Genomic DNA, 23081 nt, shown 5'->3' with positions numbered 1-23081 from the left:
CCCCCCATTTCTCTGTTTCTTTCTCTGTAATTGAGAGAAATGATTGTAAGTGAGGTGGGTGTGTTTGTATGTGCACCTGCATGTGAAATCTGCACTACCCCCTTGAGAAGGAGCTCTGTTGCAGAAGACCAAACGGGAAAATCCAAGGTCATCACGGCACGCTTCTCTCTGACGTTGCCTTTCAGCCCCCTTTTGTGCGTGTGTATATATGCGTGTGTGTGTGTGTGTGTTTCTGCACGGCAGGGAGAGTGTGTGTAATTCATTGCGTCGAGCTAGGCTCTGCACCAATCACGGTGCGCATTTTAGCTCCAAGCACACGTGCAGGCATTTATCCCGGAGTGTGTGTGTTTGTGTGTGTTTTCGGTGCCTCTTGGCACAGCAGTGTGTCCGTATGAGCGACTGACGCTGCATTAAGGGAACATAAGCGTCTGTAGTGAGAGACTCTAACATCACGATCGATGTACGGTAAGAATAACAATCACTCTTCCATTGTGTATTTGTGTGTGTGTGTTCTAGGCTGTGTGAGCATGTGAATTATGTGAAGCATCCAACGTTCATCCAGTTTTTCTACATTCTACAAACACGTTTCCTCTTAGCTTTCTTGTGATAGACTCCAACTGTCACTAAGGTGAAATGTTACCTAAAAGCGCATTATGGGAACTTGGACTCTTATGAGGATACTGCTTTATTAAATGACAGTATAAGCTTACAAGAGGACACCGCTTTGAAGATGTTTATTTTTGGTAATAGACTCCTATTCGGTATTACACTTTTTACTCACATTGTTTCCTTCTGTTAGATTTGACATGGTAACATTGTGTTCTCTGCACTTCTCTGTAACATATTCAGCTAACTGTTGTTGTTATCTGTGTGATAGACTGCGAGATGTTGTGAAGCTTACTGTATAGATGTTTAATTTTCTTGTTGTCCTGGTTTTCACGATTCTTTAATATTTTAGGTAGCACATGATAAATTCATGCTTCCGTGAAAACAGGAAAAGTAGTATATGTGCTGTTACAAGTTAAAATTCAGGATACTTTTCTCTGAAATTTTCATACCATAAGAAAAAGCCCTCGGTGTTATCATTTACTGTAGCTCTGGTGTTACTGGGGACATGTTGATATATAGTTCATTGATTAGCACTAATTAAAAATGTAGTCAGCTTTGCTTTGAGTTTGCAGACTATTGATGGAAAAAGACTTTGGTTTGTAGGCAAATGAATGATCAACACAGACACTGCTAGGGCTGTACCGAATGTTTTTTTTTTTTTTTTTTTACATTTGAAGCGTCTATTGAGGTTTTCGATGAAGATTCGAATGTCTGTCGGCATATTTTATGACATCATCACCCTAAAAAGAAAATTTAAACCCTCAATTTGAATAAAGTGATTAATCGAATTAAATGAGTTAGTCTTTTTTTTTATTAAATCACCTTTCTTTAATGAATATAACTCGTCAGTTTCGTCAACATAAATGCATGTAGGCAGCAGGCTAATCCAATAAGGTCATAAAATAATGATGAAATAATAATCGTGCCCTTAGACTTAAATGTTGTTTTTGAAAGGCTAAACACCAACAAATATGGATTGCAGCAGAATATTTTGTTTGATAAAAACATGTTTTGAATTTTGGAAATGATCTGTATTTTTTTCAATAAATTTTGACTTTTGGACTTTACAACGCTCTGGACTTATTGGAAATGTTTGGATCACACGAGTTGGAAACAATCCTACGCAGCCACCACTGGAATCTAATTCTACAAATAGTATAATACTAACTAGAGGGGCACTCGGAAAGCGCAGACCACCGCCAAGGCCAGTAGTCCAGTTTTAGCTTGTTTGTAACAATTCGCTATTAGCTTAACAAACGCGCTGTGGTTGTAACAACAACTGCGGACAACGCAAGTGGAAATATCACTTTTCTACCTTTTTCCACCTTTTACTCGAGTTGATGACAACTCGAGTAAAACGCTACCTCTACTCTCTGCTCTGCTGTCCACACTGTGTGTGTGTGTGTGTGTGTAGGAGCTGACCTCCACCCTCGGTCAAACACGCAGAGGAGAGGACAGAGAAGCTAGCGCAAACATAAAATATTAATTCAGTTCATTTTGCCATGGATCCGGTCCAAAATGTAATGGGTTCTTCCTTGGCCCATGCTACACCCTTCCACCAAGTTTCATGAAAATTGTAGTTTTTCTGAAAAACAAGCAAACAAATAAACGCCACCGAAAACATAACCTTCTTGGCGGAGGTAATAATATTAGTAATAATATTAGTGTAGCCTAATCTTTATCTGCAACTGTGCAGAAATACTGGGTTTAAACAGAATGAATAGACAAAAAAAGATGCTGAGCAGCATTTGAATGTTGATTTTAGAATTCGAATGTCAACATTATATGAACCTTCAAACTTTTCGGTACAGCCCTAGACACTGCACACTGGAAGATCAAGCTCAGTTAGGCTTCACTGTGCAGTGCACTGGTGAGCCACTGTATGGAAATAGTACTCTAGGCTTGTGTCCCTCATAGCCCAGTTTCTGTGCCTGTTTGGCTGTGATTCATAGTGTGTCGGATTGGCCTTGTCACGAGGATTTGTTGGCAGCTGGGTCTGTACATCAGTATGTTGGTTGCATTATACCAGCCATGTCCGCTGCCACCTACAATGGATCGAATGTGCGCTTTTGAATTTGACTTACATGGATTGATGGCTGAAAAAAATGTATATACTGTACATATGCTTCTGCAAAGTGTGTCTGCAGTATGTATGCATGTCAATAGCCTCAAGTTACGTTCTCAATAGGTAGGGCTCGTCGTGACAGAGAGAAGAGGGGGATGGATTGATGTTGTGGTTATATATGCAACAAATTTGAATAGCTGTCATTCCCTGCAGTGACAAAAATTCCCATATCTTACTCTTTGTCAGGCTTTCCCTAATGCTATCAGCCTCTTCTCCATGATACTCACTTCCTCTCCTTAGCTGAGCGACAGCTTATGTGCATATTGGTTGGCTGTTGAATCAGCCTAGCTCATTATTTATTATTTGCTTACACTCTCCTTGTCTCTTGTCTTGTTCTCTCTGCGTGTTTGTAGATTCTGCTGTGTGCTTGCATTTCACGGTGTGAATCCAAGATATTTGTCCTTCTTTGTTTGCTGATGTAAAAATAGTAGGACTTGGTCTATCTCTTCCCCCCTCCCTCTTATGTAATAACACCCCTGAAGGGCAACATGCTTTGTAACCATCATGAAAAGTATCATGTATTTTGCATAGGTATATGTATATAAATGTAATAAATATAAGTGTAGACTGTTTGCTTCTGTGAGTCTGTATGTGTGCTTGTGAGTGTGGCCTGTAAAACCAGTGCTTTGCATGACCCCAGGTGAAGGTGAGGTCTATATATGTATTGACTCTTTCTTGCAGACACAGCCACACATTTATACACAAATTAAACACAAAGTGTGTTTAATATTCTCCTTGCAGGGCGCCAGGACTATATTTACTCTCTCTTGTCAGCCACGTGACTTTGGGTACAACAGAGCAGCTTTGGGACAGCAGGTGCAGATATGACACTGCAAGATGTGCTGGGCTACTTGTCACACATTAACTTGTGTGAATGCGTGTGTGTTTTTGTAATTAGTTTGACTATTATATTCCTTTAGATACATTTCTTTTGTCTCGGACGTTATGCAGAATTTTTTGGTTTGTGGTGTGCTATTGTCAAGTGCTGATATGTGCGGCCCACAGAGCAGTATTCCTATTAACACTTGACCTTGTTTGTATAAGCGTGTGGAGGATTTTTTTTTTATTATATCATGCACAAACATGTCTTTCAGTGCTATGTATTTTTTGTTTGCCTCTTCAGCATGCAGTTTTTTCCTCCCCTCTATCTCTCTCTCACCCTAAAGTGGAAACATTAAGCTGACATCCTGGGGGAAATGGAGAGTGTAATCTGTTAATGTACCAGCACATTGTTTCGGGGATAAAAATAGCATTGTGATTGGCTGGCTCCTTGCTCTGGTGATCTGAGGGGCGAAAACCCCTGACATGTATGCACATATGCACAAATAAATTCATTCGGCATGGGTGTGTAATTCAGTGAAACAAATAGGACATCACACAGGTCAGAGTTCCCCAACTCTGGTGCACCAAGCTGCAGAGATGTCCGCCTTCTCGTTATTGTCTTGTTCTGTCTACCAGCAACCAGTAATTCATTGTTTCTCAGTTTCGTGCTCCTCAGTGTGTGTGTGATTATGTTTATGTGTGGGTTTGTGCGTGAGTGTGTATGGAGCCGCGGAGGCGCATTGTGTCCAGCCCCTAAATGTGTTGTCAGCTTGCCATGCAGAGTGGGTGGATGTCGTGAGACCCCCTATGTGTGCTTTTCACCGCTGTCATCCATTCTTGCCCACCCACCTTGTTGCTCTGTCTTAGCTTTTTCCACACTAACCCACCATTACTAACACCAGAAACACAAAACAACTTATTTTTTTACACAACTCTGAAATTATGCAGTTTTCTCTTGGAGTGGCAGTGAGGCAGCTGGAGGAATTTCCAACAGAATCGTGGTATTGCAGCACATTTTATCCTAAGCACATTGGAAGCAGAATATGTTAATGTTTTAAATTATGGCCAGTTGCATTTTAGAGCTGAATCAATTAATCAATTTGTCGATTTGAAATGAATCTGCTACAATTTAGATTTTCAAGAAAAAGAAAAAAATGCAAAAAATATCACTGGTTCTAGCTTCTAAAATTTGAGGATTTACTGCTTTTCTCCTTTTCATATAATTTCAACTGAATATCTCTATAAATATATTTGAAGATGTCCTTTTGATAATGAAAATAATCATTAGTTGCAGTCTTACAGTATAGCATTTATTGTTATAGTGACGTGCCACCTTGTACCACCTTACACTGCATGTAATTGGCCTACCAGCTGGCCTAAGAAAAAAATGGCAGCAACTTTAAGGTCACACTAAAATATAGGACATTACCTATGAGTAGAACTTATAACACTTATAACAATTGTAATGGAAAATGCAGATGCTTGCAGTGCACCACAGGAGTATGGGATAACATGTAAATTGCTGCACCCACTGAGCTGTTAATAATTGTGGCTTTTTGGCACAATAGCACTACTGAACAAAACAAAAACGTTTTCTTATGTTATGCTCCTCCCAAAAATCTCTTCCCCCTACTGCTGACAGAGCGGACAGGACAGGACAGATTTGTACTGGACAGAGAAGATGCAATAAGTAGCACTAATCTGTGACTCATTCAGTGCATCACAGTCCACCTCCCCCATCACACTTCCATCCCTGTCTCTTTTTCTCTTTCACTGCCTGTGTCTGTGTCACTCTTTGTCCTCCACCCTTTCCTCTCTACACTTGGGACCTGCTGCATTTTCATTAATTCACCGGCGACTCCTACACTCAGGCCCCGGGCCAGTACAGCAAGGCTGAGAGAAGGTGATAGAGGGAGGTTGGGTGGGTGCAGCAGGAAGGGACAGAGGACGAGAGGAAGGTAGGGAGGGATGCAGAGGCCTCATTAGTGTTTGAAGTGATGGAGGAGAGAGGAGCAGCACTATGAATAGACACACAGCTCTCAGAGATAAGCCTGAGCTCCAGCAGAGCTCCTGCTGCGGAGTTCAGCAGAACTTTTAGAGAGACCGAGGCCTTGAAGCAGAAGGGCCTTTAAGTGGTGAGGACACTAAGGATGCCTTTTTTTCTTTATTAAAAGGCTTTTCAAGGACATCCTGCCTGTGCTGACTGCCCTCCTCCCAGGTGTAGGTCACTGATAACATACCAGAACGCTAGTGGATGTTGAAATGTAGCCAAGAAGAGGGAGCATTATTAGGCTCTACCTCCTGTGGCTCAGGAGGTAGAGTGGGTTGTCCACTAATCACAGGGTTGGTGGTTCGATCCTCAGCTTCTCCTGTCCACATGTCAAAGTGTCCTTGGGCAAGTCACTGAACCTCAAATGGCTCCTGATAGTCAGGCCAGCTTCTTGCACGGTAGCTTGCTGCTATTGCTGTGTGAATGGGTGAATGAGAGGCAAATTGTAAAGCGCTTTGGAAAAAAGTGCTAACTTACCATTTATTGCCTTCATTGCTTTGGTGTAAAAGATACATACAGACGCACATACAGTACCCATAGGGCTAACCAATACAGTTTTGAGGTCACATTGTCCTTCGTTTGAAACAATTACGTATAACACTCACATTGTTGTATTTACAGTCACATTCAAACTATCTATGTATGAATGGATAGACTTGCGATCACATTCAGGCTATATAATATGGAGCTGAAATGATTGGTCGATCGAAAATAAATCAAACTGTTTTGATAATTGAATTGTTGAAGCCAATTTTTCAAGCAAAAAAAACAAGCAATTTGAAGACAACACCTGGAACTCTAGGAAGTTGTGATGGCCATTTTTCAGTATTTTCGGACATTTTATAGGCTTAACGATTTATTTACTAATCGTGAGAATTGTCTGCAGATCAATCAATAATGACAATAATTGTTAGCTGCAGTCCTATTCAATTTTTTTGTGTGGGTACTTGTGGGTCTGGACATATTGCGTGTGTGTTTGGGGTTGTTCCTCATCCTTACTTTATTTCCAGTGGCCTGTTTGTTTCATTTTTTTCTTTTTATTATGGCTGTATATCACTGGGAATTCAAGTTTATTGCACATCAAACTTGGCTGTTGTGTGTCTTGTGAAGTGGTGTTATAGCCGGGCTCAGCTCGTCCATTTGCATTGTTGAGTCAGGCACATAGCAGCTGATTGCCTCCATCATCTGTGTGAACTGTGCCCAGTTGGTCCATTTTATAATGAGAAAATGAATTTTATAATTTTTAGGACGTGTAACACCAGTTGACAGCTGGTTTGGGCTATCTAATCCCTGTAGGAGGCTGGGTGTCTCATAGTGTGAACAGTGTTCATCACAAGGCACCAGGCTTGTCGCTGTCTGTGTTGGTTAGTTAAAGAGTTATACATTTCTGTTGGTGCATTAAAAAGATTAAATGTGTCGTCTTGGTGTCACGAGTCAAGGGAGAATCTACTGTATGTTGGATACAGTACACTGTGAGGTTGGGGCTGGGGGGTGGGGGGTGGGGGGGTGATTGGGCAGCTGGTAATCTTGTTAATGTCTGGTCAGTATGCTCTCAGAATGTGGTTTTAGTGCCACATCAGCAAAAAAGGCTTCAATCTGTGAACTTAAAAGCAAACTAAAATGATGAATAATGAAATATTTTTTCCTTTGGGAGAATAGAAGGAAGGAAAATGACATTAGGAGGAAGGAAAGCAGCAAAGCTGTTTCTTTTCAGATTGTTTTGCTTTTGTCTATTGTGTGCTATCAAATCCTTCATTAAACTGGACTGCATTGCTGACAGCATAATGACCTACTTTTTTCATTAGCTTTTGTGACTCCTACACTTATATATCCTTGGTCGATAGAAGCAGGAAGATAACAATTTGTATGCAGAGCTGTATGAAGGGTTAAATGTTTTTTGGAGGTTATCCCTTTTTTTTTTCTTTCTTCGTTCTCCCAGGGTCTCCTTATGACTCACCACTGCTGAATTCTTTCAACCAATGAGAATCCATCTCTCTCTTTGATGCCCCGCTTGCTTTCTCCTCAATGCAAAGTCAGAAAAATCACTGTTCAGTGTGTTGCAGCTTTCTCTTCAAGGCTGTCTTGATTGCATTGAGAGACTGTGTGTGTGTGTGTGTGTGTGAGATCATCTGAGCAGCATTGTAATTGTCTTGTGACCACATTCTTTCCATATCTGGTTTTCCTCAAGTTTCTGTTTACCAGAAGCTCCATAAAGATGAACACATCTTCATGTTTTATTCTTGGACTCAGTTGTGTGAATTATGGCATCACGTTAGTGCTGACATTGGTGAATTTAATTCAACATTTGGCAACTTTGGTATTCTTGCAGGGTATTTGACTATGCAGTTTTGTGGATGCTTGCTATGTTTCTTTGCCCTGATACAATGAAAGCTATTGACGGAGCTCTGCTAGTCTCTTGTCTTATTCAGCAGTCGCCTGCTTTTCTACACTTCAGCCGATCATTTTAACCTGTCACAGCAGGCTAGACAACTGCACCTACAGTAATAAAATTAATGATGTGTACGGATGTGTTCAAGTGTGCCACTTAAATAAGCCCCTAACAATCATACTGACCAGCCTATTGTCAAGACTTTACTTACCCATTATTATTTTATTAGCTGCAGCTGTTTTTTCCTTGCAAGTCAATTTAACAGTTCTTAAAGCTACACATGTTAAATGATTTTTGTTTAATCTTTCTTTCCTATGATTTACTTTTCATCATTTAATTTTCCACCACTACCACTGTGGTGATACAGTGTGTTGTTAATGTGAAGTCATTATTAGTTGCAGCCTTAGAATTACTGTACATCACAAGTTATTGACTGATTAATGTCCCAATGGTCATTGAAGGAGTGCTCTCTGTTCACTATAGAGCGATTTTAACCCTCACCTTCAGTATGTCGTGTCTCTAACCTTACCTTTGGAACACGTGACTGATTTATGACATAGCTTATTACGGAAGCACTGTGTTCTTTCATTTACACAGACTTACACAGAACAGACAAAAAGTGCTATGACAGAGAAGGGACGAGAAAAGAAGACATGTTTACTTGTTATTTTTCTCTTTCTTTTTATTGCATTTCTGTCAGTCATATTGCTCGAGTCTAATTGACCATCCCTTTCTCTTTCTTTTTTTCTCCCTCCTCCCTCCCTATCTCTTGTCTTCCTCAGGGGTTTGTGGTTGTTGCGGGGCACTCAGGCCTCGGTACAAAAGACTGGTAGACAACATCTTCCCAGAAGACCCAGAGGTGAGAAGCTCAAGTGACACTTTCTGTTTCTTTTGTAATGCCTTTACTTACCCAAACAGCTATGTTTCTTGTCTTCTGTATGATTTGTGTATAGACATTGTGTGGATCTTTCTAATGCATTTGTTCAATTATTGGTAAGGCAATTGTTATCTAAACAAGGCACACAGTCATTGTAAAGATTAGTTCATCTTTCTATGTTAAGTTTAATTTAGACAAGAACAGTGAACAACAGAACAATTGTGAGAAATACTGTGCTTTACCAGATTAAGCTGGAAGCTTTCCATCTGTAGTTCCTTGGCAGGTAAATATGAACACAGCGTCATGATAATGTCTTAGATTTAGGAAGAGGGAGGTAGAGATGATAAGAAAACTTTGCACCACTTCCATACCTAACTATCTTCTTCAAAGCTGTTGCTGTCAAACCACAGACCTCATCTTTGCTACCGTTTTCTCTGATTAACTGAGATCTAATACAGATGACTCATAAAGAGAATATATTTGGGTGGAGAAGAAGGAGCTGAAACTTTTCATAAGTGCCTCTGTGCTACTGCAGTAACCCACTGCAGTAACCCACTTTACCTGTCAAATCTGTGGCCAAAACTGCAGTACACGGGACATACTACTATACACAGACCTCATTTCCCTGTTTTGTGTGTGCATGTGCACCTGCTCATTGTGCTTCCAAAAGTGGCTTCTAAGTTTGGCTCTAAGCTGCTGTGGCTGGGACTGTAACTAACAGTATCCCAGCAGCTTGGGAATAATGAAGCCATCTGATAAGATTTACTCACAATTGTGTACACATTTACTGTATGTCAGTGCTTCTCCCAGATGATTGGTGGTAAGGTGTGTCTCCTGCGCACACAAAATGTCCCGCAGTAGTGTACATTACTAGTTTAAATCGGACTGGATATGATTGGAGTTTATCAGTGAGGAAGAGTCTACAATGAGTCTCTCAGACATTCCTTGATTTACTCTGTTAACACTTCTGCACCATGAGTCTACACAACTACATAATGATTGACTTTAATGAACAAAAATCAGCTTTTCAACTAGAGGTTGAAAGAGATTTTTTAGAGAAGCAGACTGAAGCTTCAGCACCTATTTTGGAGACCCAAATAGGTGCTTCAACTCTGCTGTGAAGAGTACAAGAAGACGCCGTAACAGGAGGGGGAGGCACATAGAAATAGTTGTTTACGGTTCGTAGCTCTCTCTCTCTCTTGTTGACTATCCCTTCACTTCCCTGTTGTTTTCCTTCTGTCTGTGGATTGCTGCTACAATGGGGGGAAAATTAGGGCCGAAGGTTCTACTTACTATTTACTACTTTTGACATTTTACCAGTTTCCTCCCTGTTGCTGAGAGTATCCTAATTCAAATCACAGTAACATTAGCTCAGGTGACGTGCACAGAACTCACACGCTGACCTGACCTCTCTCTCTTTTAAAAAAAAAATCAGATTTAAAATGCATCCAAAATAGGCAAATAAGTGATTTATGAGTAACTAGGGAAATAAAAGAATGACAGAACAGATAACATTAAATATTACTCAAAATTTATTATTATTTTTATAGTGACAAAGGAGGTGCCGGTCTCAATCTGGGAGGTCCTGGATCCTGTTCCGGCAGAATAATAATAATAATAATAATAATAATAATAATATTAAAACTTTATTTATAGAGCACTTATCAAAACAGAGTACAAAGTGCTTCACAACAAGAGAAATAAAATACCACAGTGAATGGTTAATATAAAGAAATAAAGTACATAAAATACACAGAAGCAATAAAATAAACAGTAAAATAAACAACCAGTTCAGGTAAAATCAGGATATGCTTTCAGATAAAAATGTGTTTTGAGACGAGACTTAAACGAAGACACTGACTCAGACAACCTAATTTCTTCGGGCAAGTTGTTCCAGAGCCTCGGGGCCCTGATAGCAAAAGCTCTGTCCCCCTTAGTTTTCATGCTGGACTCAGGGACAGACAGGAGACCCCTGCCTGAAGATCTCAAACTACTTGAAGGTTCATAAGGGATTACAAGGTCTAAAATATAATCTGGTGCCAGGCCATGAAGAGCCTTAAAAGTAATCAACAAGATCTTAAAATCAATCCTAAAACAAACAGGGAGCCAATGTAAAGAGCCAAATGAAAAGTTTCCTTTAAAGCGTCAAGTTGTTGATCCAACATCTAAACCAATAAGCTCTTAGATCAGGGAAGAGCCAGTTATCGTTATCGTTGCGTCTGTTTGTATGAAGTCGGTATGATTTAGCTGTTTGTCTCCAACATTTCACAAATGGAAAAAACTTAGTGGAATTTTCTTGCAGGGTTTCTTTATAAATGATGAATGATATTCTGCCCATGTAGCACAGTTAGTATTTTTAGAGTCACTTTGCTTTGCGTAACTATGTACAGGGAACTTGGAGTGTATAACTCAACTCCAACAAATTCTACCAGTCCTCATGTCTTCCTTCACATTACAGTCTTATCTTATCAAACTGTACCATTTTATAGAAAGAAAACAGTGTTTACCCGAATTTCTGTTCTTTTTGGGAGTGCTACTTCATTTACTGCATGTTTTGGCTCTTGTCTGAATGTAAACGGGGTCTCAATGGACTATAGATGTTTTTAGCTCTCTCTTCCTCCTGACCAGACTGAAGAGCAGCAAAGTGGGTCAAGGGGGAAAGTAGGAGGTGAAACTTAGTGATCTAGTTATACTCTTACAATTTGAGTTTAGAGGAGAAGTACATGCTTCAGTACACACACTATTGCATTAGCCCAGGAATGTTTATGGCATAGTTGTGGAATAGTAAATTAATTTGTCATTACCTATACACTCTGATGTCAAAATGCCACTTAAGTTTTTCTCAGTGGAAGCAAACAGCCTTTTTGTCAGTCTTAACCAGCTGCCTCATGTACATCTCCTCTGAGTAACATTTTGGGGGAACTACTTCTTTAGTATTCTAAACCATATGAATGAGACCCTAAAACTTTCTTATTTTCTCTGTCTTTCTCTGCCCCCCCCAAATCTCCCTTGGTCACCCTCCTAGGATGGGCTCGTGAAGGCCAACATGGAGAAGCTGACATTCTACGCCCTGTCAGCTCCAGAGAAGCTCGACCGTATCGGAGCCTACCTGTCTGAGAGATTGTCAAGGGATGTGGCCCGACACCGATACGGGTGAGCATCACCAGTCAATCGCCATTCAAAATAGTCGAAAAACATTTCAGCTGTTTCTGCCCAGACAAATACTGTTTGCACATTTTGTGTATTATTTATTCTCTGCCACACATAAACTGATTTAAATTCAGCACAATTAGAGCTAATACATTAAAATCCTGTGAAGAATTTGAGGTTGTCTTGCTATGCAGTAATAGGAAAAGTGGTTTATGGACTAGCCTTTCATCATAGAGACAGTCTATCAAAGAGCTTAAGATTGTTCTTACAGATCCCCTTTATAGGTTTGTCTAAAAGGGTACATATCACATGCATCCATGCAAACTGGATAAGGATAAAGATAACTGTAAAATTATGCCATTGCATTTACACCAATTATGTCAAGTCAAGTAAATTTTATTTATATAGCCCAACATCACAAATTTGCCTTAAGGGGCTTTACTAGATCCTCGATTCGGATAAGGAAAAACTCCCCCCAAAAAACTCCTTGCCCGGGGAAAATGAATGAATGTGTTCTTGACACTTTTCCTTCTGTATAATCAAAAATGATTTATTTTGCACTCCGTGCCAAGTAGACAGGAGGGCACATCTGTTTTTTTTTTTTTTTTTAACAAAAACAACATGGCTGGTGTCTTCGATGGTGATGTTTCTGTACACTCTGTACTTACTTTATATGCCACAGAAGTTGTTGTCTTTTATGACTCATGACTTGCAATGCGAGTCTCCAGAGTTTGTCTGTTTTATTATTATCCGTATGTGATACCCAGACACAGATTATATTTTCCTACAGGGTTAATGGTGTCTGTGTCTCTTTCCCCTCGTCTTCAGGTATGTGTGCATAGCCATGGAAGCCCTGGACCAGCTGCTGATGGCCTGCCACTGTCAGAGCATCAACCTGTTTGTGGAGAGTTTCCTCAAGATGGTGCGCAAGCTGCTAGAGTCAGACAAGCCCAACCTGCAGATCCTAGGAACCAACTCTGTGAGTTTCCAGGATTATATTACAGAGTCCATCAAATGTTTTATAGTTTTGTAGCTATGAAACAATTAAACAAAGAAAACCGTGCACATTATAAAACTGGTGGCTTCATTCTTCCTTTATGATAAGCAAACCTTTAGCATTTTGTTTAGCAAGGGCTATATTGCTTTGCAGAAGAAATACAGTGTGAAAGGTATCTACAACCAAATTATATCACTGTGATCATTTATGGTAAATATTAAAATAAGCAAATCAAGTGATGTATTTAACTTTATAAGTCTTGAAAGTTAGTCGTTACATTCAGAGAGACAGTAAATGCACTATCCAACTTTGTTTAACTTGATGTCTGCATGATTTCATTTCAAGTAGTTTTTCTAAGGATGTACAGTTTAAATTTACTGCAGAAGCCAAACACAGGCAATTTTGTGCTGTAAATATAATTTAATATGCAAAAAAAACTTTGCCTAGACTTATGGTCACAAGAAACATAAAAAAGCTAAGACAGCTTGTTTTACTGATATAAATTTAGATAAATACCCACATCCTCGAACTGTTAGTCACTAATGTGTGTCTGATGTGCCTTAGTTTCTAAGCTTTTCTGTCGCATCAAATTCTGCCCATTTCAGTAGAGTATTATCTAATCAGAAGTTGACAGGGCGCATTTACTTTCCTGAAGTGATGGCACAAAGTAAGAGATGTTAACCTTGAGAGGAATACTGCCTTTGATATTTGAGGAAGATCAGAGCTCAGCAAGAGAGTGATGGGGCAGAGGGAGCGGGAGTGATGAGTATCCTCTGATGTAGGAAGCAGCTATCAGCGCTGTGGGCCAGGTCATCAGAGGACAGATTAGCTGCAGACCACACTGGCAAAGCTCTGCAGTTGTCTACACAGATTGACGAGACACGACGCCAGCCTCTCGCTCATAATCTCCATACTATCAATCTCCCTTGCACACATTCATGGGTGTGTATTTAGGACAAATGCAAGGCCATACACTCTTATACACACTCTTATAGACACACACACACATCAGTGTTACATAATTAATTGTGTATCACAGTGCTCACACAATCAGGAAATTTGCCGTATGTGCTAATTTAAAGCTTTGCATTCAGAGTGCCTGTTGTTGAACATGAAGATATTGATTGAGATTAGTTTTGCTGTAATTGTTCAGCCCATAAATACACTCAGGGCTGACACCTTGAAACCTTGAGCTTCCTCACACATAGAACTATTCATATACTGTATTTTTTAGTGCAGCTACCACATAGCATCTGTCATTCTTAGTGTGTACTGTATGGCTCATTTTAAGCAGAACAGTGTCAGGGAGAGATGAAAGGAGCGGCCAGGTTTTCTTGGATTTCCATTTCACTGACCTAAAACCTTGTAGTGCAGAGCCCTTTCTAACACAAGACAGCTTTTCAGCACATCAACACCTAAGTTAGTGTTTCTGTCAACTTGCCATTACTTTTATGGATGGCTCTGTGATAGAAAAGTTTCTCCTGGTGTAGCCTTTGGTTGCAACAAAAACATTTATAATCTCCAGCTCTCCATCGCCTATGGTTTTAGACCCTATTCTTAATGCTTTCAATTAGATAAAGTGATTGTTTCAGCAGATGCAGAGTTGATACATTGATACCTTGAAGCTGGCAGTAATACTGGGCAGTTTCTGGGTATCAACTGCTGCAGCATTTACTGCAGCAGCTGAGCAGCTTCACAAGCGCAGTTATGGGTTCACTTCATTTAATTTGCTCAAGGGTACTTCATTTAATTTCAAAACCACTCCAAACACTCATTTTGTACGCAGGAAATAGATTCACAAGGGGCTTCTTTAGATGTTCATTTTCTACATAAACTCTCCTCGTTTTATCCTTGCATTTTGGTTTACTGCGGGAATTTCTATACTTAAATTACCATCTGCTTTACTGATTATTCATTATATAATTCTTGCTGCAGGTAGTATCCTTTCGGTCTCGATCCTAAAAAAAATCCAGTTCATAATTTATTAACTGGAGAATGTTGTGAAGCTAAATGTCAGCGTGTTTAAATGGTGACATTTTCTGGCCCAGTGGGAGAGCCCCCCTCTGCCCTGTGCTTTTCACTCCTAATGAGATGTTATGGTGCTGGTGTTTGACTTTAATTTAGGAGATATTCACCATGGGGATTTATGGTTATTTCATTAAAGAATGTTTAATCAAATTGAAATAAACTCTTAATAAACGTGGGCTTTTGAGGACCAGAATTATTACTGTAAATCTCTTGAGTTGTAGACTTTCTACATGAAAATGTATTTTATTTTATTTTTCCCCTTGCCTCTTCTTCCCTTCTTAGTTTGTGAAGTTTGCCAACATAGAAGAGGATACACCATCGTACCACCGCAGTTATGACTTCTTTGTGTCACGCTTCAGTGAGATGTGCCACTCTAGCTATGAGGACCCTGACATCCGCACCAAGTGAGTGGACAGATGCTTGATTGCGCTAGAGGAAGAATTATTCAGTAACTGCTGTTTTTAGACTACTTCAGGAAGTCTTTTTTTTTTTTTTTTTAGACTACTGCTTCCCCATGGACATTTTTTTCATATCTCCTTAAACAAAGTTTAAAAGTGATCTTGTTGTCATCTTTGTCATCTGCTGAAAATAGACAAAGTGACATCTTTGAACAGTTAAATATAGCTTTGCAGAATAAAGGGTAACAGCCAAACACTGAGGGATACAGACTTAAAAACTGGACAAAAATATTATTTCTTAAATATAATCATCTATTTATAGATCCAGTTAAATGATTTCTGATGTTTGTGACTGTTACCTCCAGGATCCGCATGGCAGGTATCAAGGGCCTGCAGGGTGTGGTGAGGAAGACTGTGAATGATGAGCTGCAGGCCAACATCTGGGACCCTCAGCACATGGACAAGATAGTCCCCTCTCTGCTTTTCAACCTGCAGAGTGGAGAGCGTACAGAGAGGTTAGTGTTCACAAGGAAAATGTCAACCGAAGGGGTTTTGTATGTTGCTGTTCATCAGACCTGTCGCAAATATTTAATGGAAATTTGTTGGAAAAGTGTTGCTTTTTAATCTACTTTAGAATATCAAGATAATTTAGGCATACTGCCACTTGCCATATCCCAGAGGTTATTGAGATCACTTCATCATTTGTTTGCATTATTTTTTCCTCACTCATGATTTCCTTCATATGGCTTATATGATCATATTTAAGGGGATAATGTGAATTATGTAGAAAATGGATGGAAGATTTTACCTACTAATAGACTGTAGAATTGTTTGCAGTAAAACTCTGGGCTCAAACACACTGCAAGTTCTTACATTAAGTTTAACAGCCTGTTATAAATATTAGGTACTGTATTATATTGTCATTTTATTATTTTGTTTTGCACTTTTATTGAAGAACACATGATTTATAAAGTTACAAAAAATTCTGACTGCAGTTTAAGGCTGATAACTATGGCCCCAGTGTTACTGTGTCATCCTCACACAACAGGCCAGGCGGTGCCCACGTGTGGTGAGAAAGTTGATGACCCAAAATGGGGCAGTGTTGACCCGCCATGCCTCGGTCACACAGTCCAGAGCCATTTTGTTGTAGCCGACTGGTGCTGTTTGTCTTACGTTAGGCCACATTTGTCCTGGCAGTCTAGTCAGCCATCACCCACGTCATTCGTCATCATTGTCATCACTGAGTGAACCCACTGACAGCTCTGCTCCCCACCTGCAGCATCCAAGGACAAAGACACCAGGAGATGGAGAGGGGGGATTGAAGGGAAAAGGGGGAGAGTATGAAAGGACAGAAACAGAACAGAAATAGTGCAATGGGTGGAGAATAAAAACATTGAGAGCCAGAGTTTGCCAGAGAGAGAGAGAGAGAGAGAGAGAGAGAGAGAGAGAGAGAGATGCAGAGTCTGGAGCCTCCCTCGCTTGGCAGCACTCCACATACTGAAATTCACTTTGACGTCAATGCCGAGACTAGAAGGTTAGGGGAGCAAAGGGGGAGGGCAGTAAGAAGAACATTGGAAGATTGGGTGTTTGGTAGATAATAGAAAGTAGAGTGATGGAAAAGGGGAGGTTGTTGACAGATGGTCAGAAAAGGACAGAGACAGACAGACACACTCCAGCAGAGAGACACATTTCCCTCTCAGCTTCCCTTCGCTCTGTGTGTGTTATGAGGACTGCCCCTGCTGTGCATCCTCCATTGCTCCCCACATTGAATTTAGCCACAGCAGTCAGTACAGAGTCTAATTAATCTCACAGATGGTGCGTTTTTCTCTACATTAATCCCCATGCACATGTACAAGTTCATTTAAAGATCAACTTCAGGCACAGCAAAGCCTTCTGACAGTTGAGACTAATTTAGGTAGAAAGTTTATTTCTGGAGATACTGAAATCTTTCACTGGGCCCTGTTTTGTGTGTTATACCTCAAGAACAGCTACCAGCATGATTGATTTGTTTTAATGTTGTGTGAATGTGCCTGCAAAGTCTTTATGTTCCCCAAGCAATTTTCCTCCAGGCATTGACTCAGTGGAAAATGATCCTCACCTTTAAACATGCCTTGTACACACTCCAGACTCATAAACAGCCTCTGTGAATTGTTTGATAAAAGCAGATACGAGGTCAGATTGTAGTCGCCAAGTAGACTTTGAGATGATGGAGATGCAGATTTCTCCTCGTGCCAAATGTTTCCTTGTGAGTTTCCAAATCATTAGACTAAACTGTGCAGTGAGAGGCTATTAGGGTGACCTCACAATGAAGTCTCCTGTGGATGTTTTTAGAGGTACTTTTCAATTGGACAGAGGTCAATGAGAGTGGTTGAAGAAATGCTAAACCTTTCAACAACAGGAGCATAAAACTCACCTGAGTTGTCCACATTAGCAGCACTAAAAGAAAATGGCTTCATTTAAGTTTGTGCCCTAAAGTTAAACCGGTGTATTAATCCTGTATTTTTTTCTTGGTTTTGCTGTTTTCCATTTCCCCTCAAATTTCACCAGTCCAATCTTTTTTGGATTTGAGCGAAGTTTGAAGAGGCACTGAGAGGCAGGAAGCCACATGTCCTTCACAGCAGCAGCAGGCAAGATGAAAGAGTTAGGCTGTTAATAAATTATGTCATCATTGCTGGACCCAAGGCTAGTCATGACCAAGATAGAGTTATTATGGTGGAGGTTTTAACTATGCATGAGGATAAAGAAAGGATGGACCCAGTGTGAGTGCCCACTTGTCCCAGGCACTGTCATAACAGATGTGCCATACACAAATGTGTATACACATGACGGCCAACACAGTCACTTAATTTTCATTGCAGACAAACTGCAGGGGTAAAATGCAGGAGCGAAGGCTGCAGTGGCACAGCAGTCTCGATAACGTTTGGTATAAAATTGAGCCTTTGTGGAAATGTTAATGTTATTGAATCAAATTGATTTCAAACTCTTGCTTTTTCTCTCCCTTCTCTCTCTCTCTCTCTGTCTCTCTCTTCCCCCTTCCGACTCGCCTTCCCCTCCCTCTCCTCGCCTCCTCCCTGCTCTTTCCTCTCCTTCTTTTCTGCTTTCTCACCTGCATTGCTCCCTACCAGCCGCTCCCCCTCTCCGCTGCAGGCGTCGGAGAAGGAGAAGGAAAGCCCGGTGGAGCTGACGGAGCGCTGCTTCAGGGAGCTCCTGGGACGAGCCGCCTATGGCAACATCAAGAATGCAGTCACACCCGTGCTGATGTGAGTCAGCCCCGCAAAGTCTTCTTTGCACGAGATCTATGCTCTTTTTGTGATTTGTTCTTGACGTATTGACTAAACCTGAAGGAAGGATGCATCTCAGTGCTATATTGCAGCATTTTTATCTGTGCGCTGATTGACCCGAGGGGGCGCGACAAGGTCAATGCAAGGTTACACAGTTGTTTCTGACTAGATGTGAGTGCATCGTTTGCAGACGGGTCATTTAAATTGTATAGAACTGCATTTATGTTGAGGTTATAGTTCTTTTCTGACAAGACCTTGCAGGTTCCCTGCTTTTTTGCATCTTTATTGTGCGTCAAAGGTCATCTTTTGTGATGTTTGCATTTAACTGTGGCTGAGCATGGTCCTCTGTGATTTCTTTTTAGTTGTCGGTCTCTCTATCCATCTTACGCTTCCTCCGTCTCTCTCTTATTTGAATCAATTCACCTCTCTTTTTATCTGTCTCAGCCGTTCCCTTTCACTGCATGCGCTCATATTCCTGTATCTCTCTGAGCCCAATACATTAATGCCTATTCCTTTTTGTATTTAGTTGACTTTAAATGTTTTGTCTGTTGTATATCCACCTATTCTTTACCCCTCTTGGCTTCATTCCCTGCATCTACGCTAGTGTTTGTAATCCTTCCTGCTTTATATTTCACTGAAGTTGTTGGTATGGTGGGAGTAGCAGGCTGACCATAAGGTTAATTTTACATCTTCTGTATGCTCCCCATCCCTCTCCTCCTTCTCTCTGTGTTCCCCCAGGCACTTAGATAACCACTCTTTATGGGAGGGGAAGACCTTTGCAGTGCGTTGCTTCAAAATCATCATGTACTCCATCCAGGTGAGTGATACAGTGCCTACATATCCAGCAAAGACCTTTTCCTCACCCCTTTTTTCTCTCTTTCACTCTGTTGACCTAATATTCAGGCCCAAATGGAATCCTGAACCATTTTGTGTGATTTGCACAGTACCATGTTTTTATCTTTATTTTATCTTTTATCACTGTAAGGGCACAAAGTAGAAACAGCTCCAGTATTCTTAGAGTTGTCACTGATTTACAGCCAGAAATAGCTTAGAAAATTAGAGATATTTGAAGATTCCTTTTGGGCATCAACCCGTCTCCTCATAGCTGTGATTCATTTTGGATCTGAATGAAAAAGGCAAGTCAGTGACGTGTTTTATCTCCAAAGCTTTTAGTTATCTGGTTGAATGACTCACTTTAATTTACCAGTTTTCTACCACTATTTCTCTCTCTTTCTTCCTGCATGTTTTTCAATCTGGTTTCTTTCATTCCTTCCTTCCTTCTCTCCTTCTTTCTTAGTCGCAGCACTCTCACTTGGTCATCCAGCAGCTTCTCGGTCACCTGGATGCTAACAGCAAGAATTCAGCCACAGTGCGAGCTGGGATAGTGGAAGTCTTGCTGGAGGCAGCTGCCATCGCAGCCAGCGGCTCTGTAGGTGAGAAGAATGGCACGCACACACACACGCACACTAAGGTACTGGCTGGCATGTTGTAAGTGGGATCAGATACATGATACATCAGATGTAAAAAAAAATAAAATAAATAATAATAATAATTTTGTGTTTGTGTATGCAGGTCCCACAGTGTTGGAGGTGTTCAATACCCTGCTGCGGCAGCTCCGTCTGAGTGTGGACTACGAGCTGACCGGATCCTATGACGGCAGCACCAACATCGGTACCAAGATTATCAAAGCTCATGAGGAGAGGCAGCTGCAGGAGGCTGTTATCAGGACCATCGGTGAGTCTTTGGACGGTGTGTGTGTGTGTGTGTCTGGGAGGCTCCTGGACTGGATCGGTTTGTCTGTGGTGCTTATGTTATTCTCACTTGTGTCTGTGTTTATGCCTGTGTGTGTACATGTGAGTTTTCTCCATACTAGTATTAATTTATTTTTTCTCTCCTTCCACACACATCTCTCTCTTTTTTAAATCTCTTATCCATCTCTCTTTCTGTCTCTTTCAGGTTCATTTGCCAACACTCTACCAACATACCAGAGGTCAGAGGTCATGCTCTTCATCATGGGCAAGATCCCTGTCCCTGGGGTTCACCCAGCTCTGCCCTCCACAGGCTCTGGGTAAGATACTCATAAATCCCACAAACACATATTGAGAACATCTGAGAGTATTTTAAACCCCCCTTGTATCAAAAAATGCATCGTCACAAAGCTGAAAACAGGGCTGTTTTTCTTGACTCAAAGGACAGCAATGCTACAAATATATGATGATCTAATAGAATATGATGCATTGCTATAGATTAAACTACCCAACAGTATATAAAGTAGTTAAAATTAATCAACCTTAAACTACAGCAGTAAAATTCAACATACACATTAATGTAGCGGTAATATTAAGCCAAAAACATCATATATAACAGTAAAACTGACAGGGACCATTTTATTGCACAATGAGTTTTGACTTTTACTTTTGATACTTTAAGTACATTTAGCTGATAATACTTTCATACTTAAGTAAGGTTTTGAATGCAGGACTTTTACTTGTAGTGGAGTATTTTCAGTGTGGCATTAGTACTTTAACTTAAGTAAAGCATCTGCATACTTCTTCCACCACTGCCGCTCTGGCAAAGCCTTCAGCTACCATTCATCAGACTACTAAAGACATTCGCCATACAGTTTTATTTTAATGTATTCTTAATGAGAAGTAGTTAAGTTAGCTAATGTGCACTGAATATTTCAGTTATTCAAATTCAATAAAACGGCGTATACTGTAGTCTAGTTTGTCGATTTCTTTTAATGTTATTTTTTTCCTTTTTAGAGGTATTAAAGATCTTAAAAGTCATTAAATTTGTACTTAAAAAATGTGCAGATACCCTGGTAATTCTCTATCTTACTTATTCCATCCTTCAATTGACAGTACTTTGTAAACACATCTGTGTAGACCTGAATGTTGGTGAATTTATAGGTATTTAATATGTATCTTAATTTGTTTTCATCTCCAGGGCTGAGGGTACCAGGATGATTCAGATCATGTTACTTAAGTCCTTGGTCCAGGTAAATTTTCAGCCTTGCATTATTATAAATTTAGAATGTTTCAGAAATGTGTTTTGTTAAATAGTTTTGAAGCAGGAGGTGCAAACAAAGATGGTGATGATCACCAGTTTTATTTTTAAACAAATGTGAAATAGAGAGAATATGTGTGTGTCAGTCTGTCACCAAAACCAGTGCGTTTTATGGTTTTAATAAGGTAGTTAATATAATAGTGCTACTAGCTGTGTTTATCCCAATGCTATAACTGTAGACAAGGACTAAATTAATTCTAATCAGTCACAGTGACACTTCACTTCTCAATAGCTATAGTACTATCAAACTAACAATCAGCGTGCAGCTCTTGAGAAAATTAATTTTCTACAAGCCATGTGCGTTTTGGCAGTAGTACTTATGGTCTGCTTCCATCCTCTTGATATTCTTTAATCTTTTCATTTCTCTGCATGGCTTCACATTTGTCTTTTCATGATCTAAAGAATGTTTGCGCGAGCAAGGGCTACTTCTCTGGTAATGTCATTTTTACCAAACCCTAAATATGTGCTTATGAAAGTACCCATCCATCCAGGTTGCTAGTGTAGGACTAACAGGAGGTAGACACACTGTTCGCTTCAATCCAACATGTAATGTACATTTGAAAGTGTCTTAATTCATGTAAACAAAGTCAAACATCAGAATTGCTGCAACAGATTCATTGCTGCTCAGTCAGTGGCCTCATTAGACAATATCCGCAAACTCCAGACATGGCAAGCCAGAGGTGAGTAGACAGTTACATGTATGTACCTGGTGAGCCCTCTGATTATGTGCTTAGAGATTATTTGTAGCCTGCCTTCTATAAAGGCCAAAAGCACCACTCCACTGCAGACAACATGAATTTTCTTCATTTTAAGGAACATTGTAAACCACCATTGTGACCATCAATCTCTCAGGTGACGGCAGGTTTCCAGACCACCAACATGCTGACAGCACTGCCCAGCTCTTTCCTGGAGCCGCTGCTGTCCTTCTCTCTAACAGAGGATCCAGAGGTTCGGCTGCTGGTGCTCCAAATCCTTCTCAGTCTCATCGACAGGCACGACAACACGCCCAAGTTCTCAAACATAAGGTGTGTGGGTGTGTCTGCAGGTTTGCATGTATATTGTGAGGCCTAATTTGTAGTGTGTTGGAGTTTGGCTGTACTTGAGTGACAATTTGTGTTAATCATTGTGCCGTCTTTCTATGCAGAATCGTCTCGGACATCTCTGTGCTCAAGCTTAAAGTTGACAAGTGTTCCAGACAGGACAACTTATTCATGAAAAAGGTTAGGTTTCTGAACTTTGAACATAGAAATATTTACATGTGTGATGGACCTGCAGAAAAACTAGAG

The 23081-nt window shown here is 40.4% G+C and overlaps 1 protein-coding gene across 7 annotated transcripts in view; it reads left to right on the top strand.

Annotated features, from left to right (window-relative positions):
* Positions 1 to 23081, top strand: part of LOC122862946 (protein EFR3 homolog B) — a 31968-nt gene that overhangs the window by 3626 nt on the left and 5261 nt on the right. For 5 of the 7 annotated variants that reach the window (XM_044168855.1, XM_044168857.1, XM_044168858.1 and 2 more), the window contains 13 exons: positions 8778 to 8854; positions 11898 to 12025; positions 12851 to 13001; positions 15330 to 15451; positions 15811 to 15960; positions 18571 to 18705; positions 19465 to 19543; positions 20024 to 20159; positions 20299 to 20460; positions 20683 to 20794; positions 21676 to 21727; positions 22648 to 22820; positions 22940 to 23015. In XM_044168855.1, coding sequence (XP_044024790.1) covers positions 8778 to 8854; positions 11898 to 12025; positions 12851 to 13001; positions 15330 to 15451; positions 15811 to 15960; positions 18571 to 18705; positions 19465 to 19543; positions 20024 to 20159; positions 20299 to 20460; positions 20683 to 20794; positions 21676 to 21727; positions 22648 to 22820; positions 22940 to 23015 — 1553 coding nt within the window. Of the gene's footprint in view, positions 1 to 325; positions 466 to 684; positions 744 to 8777; positions 8855 to 11897; positions 12026 to 12850; positions 13002 to 15329; positions 15452 to 15810; positions 15961 to 18570; positions 18706 to 19464; positions 19544 to 20023; positions 20160 to 20298; positions 20461 to 20682; positions 20795 to 21675; positions 21728 to 22647; positions 22821 to 22939; positions 23016 to 23081 lie in introns of those variants that run through there. The other 2 variants (XM_044168856.1, XM_044168854.1) reach the window with 2 other exon arrangements.

This window comes from Siniperca chuatsi, linkage group LG16, assembly GCF_020085105.1.
Source record: "Siniperca chuatsi isolate FFG_IHB_CAS linkage group LG16, ASM2008510v1, whole genome shotgun sequence".
NCBI classification, from domain to species: Eukaryota; Metazoa; Chordata; class Actinopteri; order Centrarchiformes; family Sinipercidae; genus Siniperca; species Siniperca chuatsi.
This window is presented reverse-complemented; position numbering and strand designations above follow the sequence as displayed.